The sequence below is a fragment of the Portunus trituberculatus genome, chromosome 17 (assembly GCF_017591435.1).
Source record: "Portunus trituberculatus isolate SZX2019 chromosome 17, ASM1759143v1, whole genome shotgun sequence".
NCBI classification, from domain to species: domain Eukaryota; kingdom Metazoa; phylum Arthropoda; class Malacostraca; order Decapoda; family Portunidae; genus Portunus; species Portunus trituberculatus.
The window spans coordinates 4,661,061-4,669,637 of record NC_059271.1 but is presented as its reverse complement, the minus strand read 5'-3'; the positions used below and the strand labels follow the sequence as shown (position 1 = coordinate 4,669,637).

General features: G+C 35.4%; 1 protein-coding gene across 2 annotated transcripts in view; it reads left to right on the top strand.

Moving 5' to 3' along the window:
- Window positions 1-471: 471 nt before the first annotated feature.
- The window catches only part of LOC123504813 (vacuolar protein sorting-associated protein 26B-like), a 35,264-nt gene continuing 27,158 nt past the window's right edge, over window positions 472-8,577 (top strand). The window contains exons 1-2 of one of the 2 annotated variants that reach the window (XM_045255646.1): window positions 472-612; window positions 2,793-2,936. In XM_045255646.1, the coding sequence (XP_045111581.1) occupies window positions 610-612; window positions 2,793-2,936 (147 nt within the window). In that variant the 5' untranslated portion in view covers window positions 472-609. Of the gene's footprint in view, window positions 613-1,028; window positions 1,050-2,792; window positions 2,937-8,577 lie in introns of those variants that run through there. The other variant, XM_045255645.1, reaches the window with a different exon arrangement.

Below are 8,577 nucleotides of genomic sequence, written 5' to 3'. Positions count from 1 at the left end.
TATTTGTCTTCAAAATAATTTATTTTTTTGGTACATTCGAATGATGTTTGTAACCTACCAAAAATCAAGAAAAATTCATATCTTTACAAAACAAGGTAGGAAACAATAGAATATTTACCTAGACTAGGTGCATCATTTGCAAATACAAATGAATATGCCTTTTTAAATAATGTAATTCAAAATAGATGTCATATAACTAAGAAAACAATTCATGCATTTCCATATCTAGATAGGTACAGTTTTCTCTGTTGTTTACACAAAAGATTATATTTCGCAGGGCAACACCCACATGAATGGAAAGTATTATTTATGAAAAATTTGATCTTGCACAAATACGTCATGAGATGATTGAATTTCTATCCAATAGCATCTGCGACGAAGATAATCGAACTCGATAGGACAAAACCGTGATAATGTAGAATCGGATCCCTCAAAGATCGATACAGTAGCGCGAGGGTATCAAAGCCTTTAAAGTAATGTTGTATAAGGGATCACACCCCGGAGGTGCGGCGTGGGGCGGGTCACGGAGGAGGCGGACACACCACAACAAGACTCCTCGCCTCTATACCCTCATATGACTGCCCAGACCCGCCGCACCACACTCCTGCCATGGTGAGCAATAACCCTGCCTGTCACGGGGCAGTTCAGGCGTGGGCGGGGCGGGCGGTGGGCGTGGGAAGGGCGGTATTAAGGTCACAATGCACACAGGAAGTCCCCTTATTGGTGCTGATGGATGGTGACACTTGGACGGGATGCAAGTGGCCCGCCTGGACTTGTCCCATAAATTTAGCACCATAGCTCATATTATGTATCTTACTCGGAGTTGCGTGGATATGCCAGGGGTGCAACATTTAGCCAGGTGCTGGGAGGGTTGTGGCGTGGGTGGAGGGAGAGAGAGAGAGAGTGGCGCCGCCTCCCCTCAGGGTCAGCCTACCAGTAAACATTGGTTTCCTGCCCGGGGGAGGACGTGGTGCCGAGGCTGCAGGAGTGTGTTGCCCTTGCATTTACTGTACTCTATATATCCCAGCTTGTCATTCACCCCAATGAATGTAATTATATTTGCTGGCTTTTCTATTTGCTTGCTCAAGAGTAAACATAATGTATGGCCATATTCTGTTTGACAGTTCAGTCTGACTCTCCTGATTCACCACCTGGTGTGTGTGACGGGTAGATGAAAAATGTTCTTTGCTTACATCATTTATCTCATAATACTGGACCATTACTTTAGCTCATATTGCAATACTGATTTATTTTCACCTTTCACAGTTTGACAGGTGGGATCACCATTAGGAGACAGTGCTTGGCCAAAAGAGGGCTATATTGTGGCACATGGATTAGATCTATAGTATTTAACATGAGGTGAATTAGATCAGTGTACTAATGTGCTTAGACATGGAAAGAAGTACTTAGCTGTTGTTTTCTCACCAAGTGATCAATACATCAAGCATAAATACTGATTAAAAGTGATTTCATTTAGCTGGCCTTGACCTTGTAGCTACCATTTGGTGCTGCCACAAACCAGATATGTCACCCTGTCTGATAAATGTTAGTTATTGGTTGTTGATATTTTGTTTCCTTTGTGTATGTCCTCAACATGTGGATCTATACAGTTTTAATTTCATGCTAATACTTTAGTTATTTTAGGGAAGTAATTTCTATTGTCAAATGAAATATTTTCAGCATGTCTTACCTAGCATATTTGTTGATGTACTGAATGCAACAAGAATTTCAGCTCCTACTTGTTATGGTTTCTGCCAATGACTTTTTGAGGTAATATATTACCTCATCTTTTAGCTCATCCTTCTTTTTAATATCCAGTAAACTGGATATTAAAACATGCTTCAAAATAAAAAAATTCTTCTGTGGATTGATAATCTCTCAGTGGAACAGTGTAGTATGTTTACTGTAAAGCAATTTTTATTTATTTGTCTTTTATTGTATTTATTTCTTTATTTTGTTTAGTCATATTCTATTTATTGTTATGTACATATTTATTTATTTTGTTTGATTTGTATATACTATTTATCTATTTATCTTATTTTCTTTTGTTTCAATTTATTATATTTAATTTTGTTTATTATTTCTAATGCACCACAACTTCATCACATCAATATCTTACACAGTTGACTAAGTTTTGCTATCATGGCACAAATTATCACACATTTTTCAGTTTTCTTTGCTAGTAAATTCTGTCCATTATTAGAATAATGATAAATACTTGAAAATGTATGTTCTTTCAAAATCAGAACTTCTTGCTGTATCATCTTCTGCAGCAGTCAGATTACAAGATTTGTTGTAGGTATCTTCTTTACAGGCAGTAGCATTGTATTGTAGATATCTACTGTACAATGAATAGTATTTATTTACTCTTTGGTACTTGGTTCTATTGCACAGAGGTAATAGAAATTATTTAAATCATTTCATCTTCCTTTGACCAGAGGTTCTCATACACATAGTCAGCATACATCATGCCTGGTCTCTGCCACACACTCACAATTGATAGAGTTATGTAAACAGCAGTAAGATTTTATCTGCATACATGAAGCTAAACTTGCAATGCTTGCCTGTTATTTTTTATGTTTCATCAATTTCTTTTGGAAGTATATAATATTTAAGTAGAAAAAAATGTGTGTGTGTGTGTGTGTGTGTATATATATATATATATATATATATATATATATATATATATATATATATATATATATATATATATATATATATATATATATATATTTGTTTATTTGTTTATTTATTTTTTTGCAAAATAGCTAACATTTGTGTTTCTTTTTCAGAGTTTTTTTGGGTTCGGCCAAAGTGCCGACATAGAAATCAAGCTCGATGGAGCTGAAACGCGAAAAATGGCTGAAATGAAGACAGAAGATGGAAAGAAGGAGCGAAACTTGCTATACTATGATGGAGAGAGTGTATCAGGAAAGGTAAGTAATGATTTGAACATTCCCATAAAATTATTGGTCTACCCACCATTCTTTTTTTTCTCTATGTATTTATTTTTATTCTTTTCCAAGTTTAATGTGTAATAGTTAGTGGATTATTTTGTTTCATAGGGCAAAAAATAATTCACAAGGGTGAGGGTTTCTTCAATAAAACCTCAAGTTAGCATATTAGTTGCCCATCATTTTTCTACTTTCAAAATTTTTTGGTATTGCTAAAAACCCTTTGAAATTCCTTCCTGGAGACTTAAGTGTTTTCAGTTTCATACTTTTCATTCCTTTAGAGCCTCCTTACACTTTGCTCTTGAGGGGAGGACAGTGAGAAGGAATGTTGGTTCTGGTTCTGGTTTTATCTGAATTTCTCCAATGTAGCCTGTCTTACAATGTTTTTTTTTTTTTTTTTTTTTTTTTTTTTGTGTGTGTGTGTGTGTGTGAGATTTGATACTAGCTATGTATCTTGTTTTTCTCAATAACAGAATTTTTCTTGAATGTATTTGCTTTTCTTCCATAAACTTTGTACTGTATTGTTTTTAATAGTAATGTTTCAAAAAGAAGCCCCTCAAGAAATTACAAAGAAAATCCTTATAAGTTTGAGAGAAACAAGAGTACAAATGAGACAGCAAAAAGTAATGGTCAGCAAGACTGTATCAGCCAAGTGCCATTGCAGAGGTGAGGCTTTTTATTAATTAACTATTTTGTCGTCATGTCAACTTACCTGAAATTCTGATTACCTAATGCAGATTTTATTGTGTTTTATTATGGTTTTATAAAAGCAAACACATAAAAAGGCTTGATAAATGTTTAGCAGATTGAGTAATGTTTCATGTCAAACTGATTGGAATGGATTACCAAACTAATAGCTTATTTTCATTAGAATAAGTTTATTGTACTATAGAAATGCTTGCACTTGTTTAAGTTTAGTTTTTTCTACTAAACTTATATCTCATGTGTTCATATTTATTTGTAAAATTGAAGGCGAGCATTGGGGAGTACGTACTTGTGCTTTTCAGTTTTGAAGATTTATAGGAAAAATTGCACATTTTGATAAAGGTAAGAAATATTTTGTAGGATTCAAGCTATACCATTATTTTCCATTACACACAAGTTTATTCAAAGTTTTGTAATTTATCAGAAAGATAATCTCTGCACTTGGTTCATACAATAAGGTCCAATGACTAGTAATTTTAAGAAAAAAAGGAAAATCTTATCAGTCCTAAGATTACTAATTCTGCGACAAAATGTATTTAGCAAAGATGGTAAAAGACAAGCTTAAAAATTTTTCCTTTTTACTCATTGTCTTCATTAGAAACCAGTTATGCATTATGCATATGTGAACATCAGTAGATTTAGAAAAAACAACAAAATTCACTATTGAATGCTTTAAATGAGCTTGATTGATTGCATAAGTTGGGTATTAGAGGCATGCCACTTTTCTGAAATTTTGTGCCATTACTGCCACTATCATCTTTATCCTCCACAGCTACTATATGCTCTGTAGCCTATCTCAGTGACTTGCTCCTCCTTTTAAAATAGCTATATTATATTTCAGGCATTGTATCATCACCATTGCTGCATCCCTTTCTGGCTGCCATAACAGCCATGAGAGTTAAGAAAAGTAGGGAAGACGGAGATCATAATTCTTTGTGGGTACTGTATTGAGCAGAACTATGTTCTAAAGAAGTTCAAAGATTTTTAAAGATACATTTGGATGAACAACAATGACAACACGTTAGTAAGCGAGCAGCTATTTCTTAGATAGAGATAAAAAAAAGTTCAAGAGTTATTCCTTAGCAATCAAGATACAAGAAATTGTTAGTTATGCAATTTCTTGTGTTTCTTCTATTTCTATCCTATCACCAGGCTTGAAATGGCTGAAAAATCACTGCCACATGGCTCAGCTGTAATGGCCATATAGTGTCATGAATAGTTACTGCATCACACAGGTGGTTAACTTGTATAGCCAGTTGAAGAAATCCACTGACAAAATGTGTTTTATGAAGTGCATGCTAATGTGTTGGGGACTAAATCACTGGAGTGGTACGGAATCTTATGGTTGCTGAGTTGCTTAGTGGTGAATTGCAAAGAAGGCTATGTGGTGCAGGACTTGTGAGGTTGTCACAAGCTTGTCCTCAAACCCTCCATCCCCACCAAAAAAATTAAATCCTAGAAGCAAGACAAATAGGCAATTCAGTTATTCAAGTGTCTTGATGGTACTCTCTTGAAACATTTCAAGTTTTAAACACAAGGAAATATTGAAATAGGAAGAAAGCTCAGAATTTACCAATAGAAAGAATGAGAGACTTAAGATGTGGATTAACTCTTGCACTAGTAAGGTGGACAGAATAAGAGTGAAAGTAAGAAAGTTTTTTTTTTCATCAAAGACACTCATATTTTTCTCTACTTTTGTCAAATTGCCCTATATTTTTAAAGTATTCTCCAGCCATAGATATTTGACTATTTGTAGCTAAGTCATTATGTATATGTGCTTTCCATGTCCCACTGCCCCACTGCCTTGTGTGGGCAGATGTGTGAAAGGTGTCCATGTTGATGTGCTCAAGATGACACCTTAATTGGATTCTTTGATGGCATCTTCCCTAGTAAGCATCTAGTGTACTTTTATCAAGTGTAACAAACAAGAGGATTAAGAACACAGTGATGGCAATTAGTTTGAACTTCCTCAAGGGAATGGCTTTGGCAAGAAAACTTGTAATTCGTCCCCCTATTGCCTTTTTTTTTTTTTTTTTTTTTTTTTTTTATTATTAATATTTTCCATTTTCCACCCACTCCCCCCACTAAAAAAAGCATTTTCATTTAGTTTCACTGCATACACACACACACACACACATGTGCTGCATCCACATGTTTCCTTGTCATCTAATTGTCTCTTCTCTGCAGGTTAGCAAACCATCTCACAGTTAATTCCCTAATCTTTTATCTAATCAGCATGCCAGCAATGCACACAGGACTTACAGTTGATAAATACCTTTTGTTTGTAATGTAAATCTTTCCGGGGACTCGTTTCTATTCTCTGTCTCAAAGACATGACCTTGACATTGTTAATGTATTATTAGCAGTGCTGCACTCCCACATCTCATATTATTTGTCACCATTTATGCTGTGCCTTCTTTCATCATACATCTCATGAATTCTATACCTTCTCCCTTCATACTTCCATACTTGTACAACACATTCATCTATATCATTCTTTATCTGACAGTTAATCCTTACTATGTTACACAACTTCCCTAAAAAATGAAAAGGAAAAACAAATCAAGAAAAAATTGCTGCGCTTCCAATTCATACAGGTTATATTAGACTTGTGTAACAAGTCAACTTGAGCCCTTTCACTCCCTTCGATCATCACCTTGGGAATAATTTTCGAGACTGCAATCCTGATATGTAGGATGAATTTTTGTGATTAGTTTCTCTCTCTCTCTCTCTCTCTCTCTCTCTCTCTCTCTCTCTCTCTCTCTCTCTCTCTCTCTCTCTCTCTCCTTGCATTAAAGATATTTACAGATGTTTCTTATTATGAATGTGTAGAACTCACTGAACCTCAGAAAGGTAGTTATTGTTTCAGGCACCTGGCGCCCTTCTTTTGAGGTTATCATTCTATTCATTCCAGTCTTGTTTTGAATTGATATGGTAAATAGATGCAGTCATCACTCTCATTCTCTCACAAATAGTGTAAATATACTATTTTTTTCAGGCTCAGTTTGCTTGTTATAAGTATTTTATTTTCTCTGTTGTGCTTCTCTTCTCTTTTCTTTTGATAATGATGTTCTTACATGTTCATCTTAATGAATCATGCATCATGGAAGTAAAAGCAGCAGCAAAGACTTCACAGAAAAGTGGGATGTCACAGTGTGAAGTCCTATGGAAGACTCAGCATGAATGACATCAATGTCACTCATTTATAACCTCTCCCTGTCACCCACTACCAGATGACACTTTTAATCATTACTGTAATTATTTAATCTATGAACACATGTATTAATATCTGTATTAAATGGTCATCATTCCATTGAGCTAAATTTACTTCTCTTTATCCTTTTCTTTTAGCCAACTCTCTCAGACCAGCATCTAAAGTGGGCTTTCTTCTCTCTCTCTCTCTCTCTCTCTCTCTCTCTCTCTCTCTCTCTCTCTCTCTCTCTCTCTCTCTCTCTCTCTCTCTCTCTCTCTGTTGCTCTTGGTTCTTCAGACGATTCTATTATGCCTTTCCAAATACAAGAATATATCAAACTTGTCTTTTTGTTATTATCTTGAATAACATTCATGTTTAATATTTGATCTTCACAATGATCCTTCCCTCCATGAAATCTTAAACTTTCCTGTTCATCTTTGATTTTCCCTTTAAAGTTCAGTGGACTCTCATTTTGAACTTCACCATACACAACCAGATATGCAGAGTAAACTAATCCCTCTACAGTTACCATACTCATTCTTGTCTCCTTTCTCTTTGTAGACTGGAACAAAAGTTGCCTTTGTCCAGTCTCCAGGCACCTCCCCTTCTTTCCAAGGTAACTTCATATCAAATCTGTTCACTCACATAAAATTTATCTTCTTTATTTCAACATCCTATATCTGTCTCTTGAGGTTTGACAGTTTGTATACTTCAGAACACCAATGCTCCACAATTTTCCCTCAGTGTTTTCTTCCGACTCCCTATTTCTTGTTTCTCTCTCCTCTCACTAATATTTCTCCCTCTTTGAGAACCATTCCCGAATTACATGCAAAAAGTGTTATCAATTTTCCCTGTCTACACGCTCCATGCTAGTTCAGATCATTTCCTTCTAGCAGTATATATATTTCTTCCACGTTTCAAAGGATCTATTTCTACAAGGACTTTCAGTTTCCCTCACATGCAGAATACTCTTCATCCTCACAGTATGACTAAGCTACTCATATTTTTTCACCCATTCCACTTTTACACATCTCCCTCCATATGTACAAGTTTTCATACTTCAGCTTTTATATGTTTCTGTTGCCATCACCCACATCTGTATCATCATCCCATGTGAAGTACAGAACTCATCAGAAGATACTATTTAGACCATGCATTCATATATTTCTCTGGTAAACTCTGGAACTCCATATCTGCTTCTGTATTTCCATCTTCCTATAACTTAACTTCATTTAAGAGAGAAGTTTCAAGACATTTATCCAGTGGCATCGCCTGGCATAGGCATCTGGGGCTTTAGCCCCAGATATTTTTCTCTCATCCCAGATCATTCAACTTCAGAAGAAATATAACAACTGTACAGTAACGAGCCACTAAAGAGGAAAGAAATTGTAGTTTCCCATTTTTTTGGGGGGGAGAATATGACCGCTTCCGTCAAAATATTTATTTTTGCTTTAATCCCTGTGTTATCTATACGTGCATCATCCTGTTTCTATCAATATAACATAGTTTTATTTTGGCACATTTTGAAGTCACCACAAGGCTAAAGAAAGCACAGAAATAGAGCTTTTTTTCCTGGGAAGGATCCCTAGACTTCCCTTTAAGGATCTGGGCTCAGCCAGGAAATGGATAAAAGTAATAAAAGACCTGCAAGGGAATACAAAATGGGAGAAGAAATTATAATGAATGAAGAGGAAAAAAGAGAAAGACATGGGAGTGGTTATACAA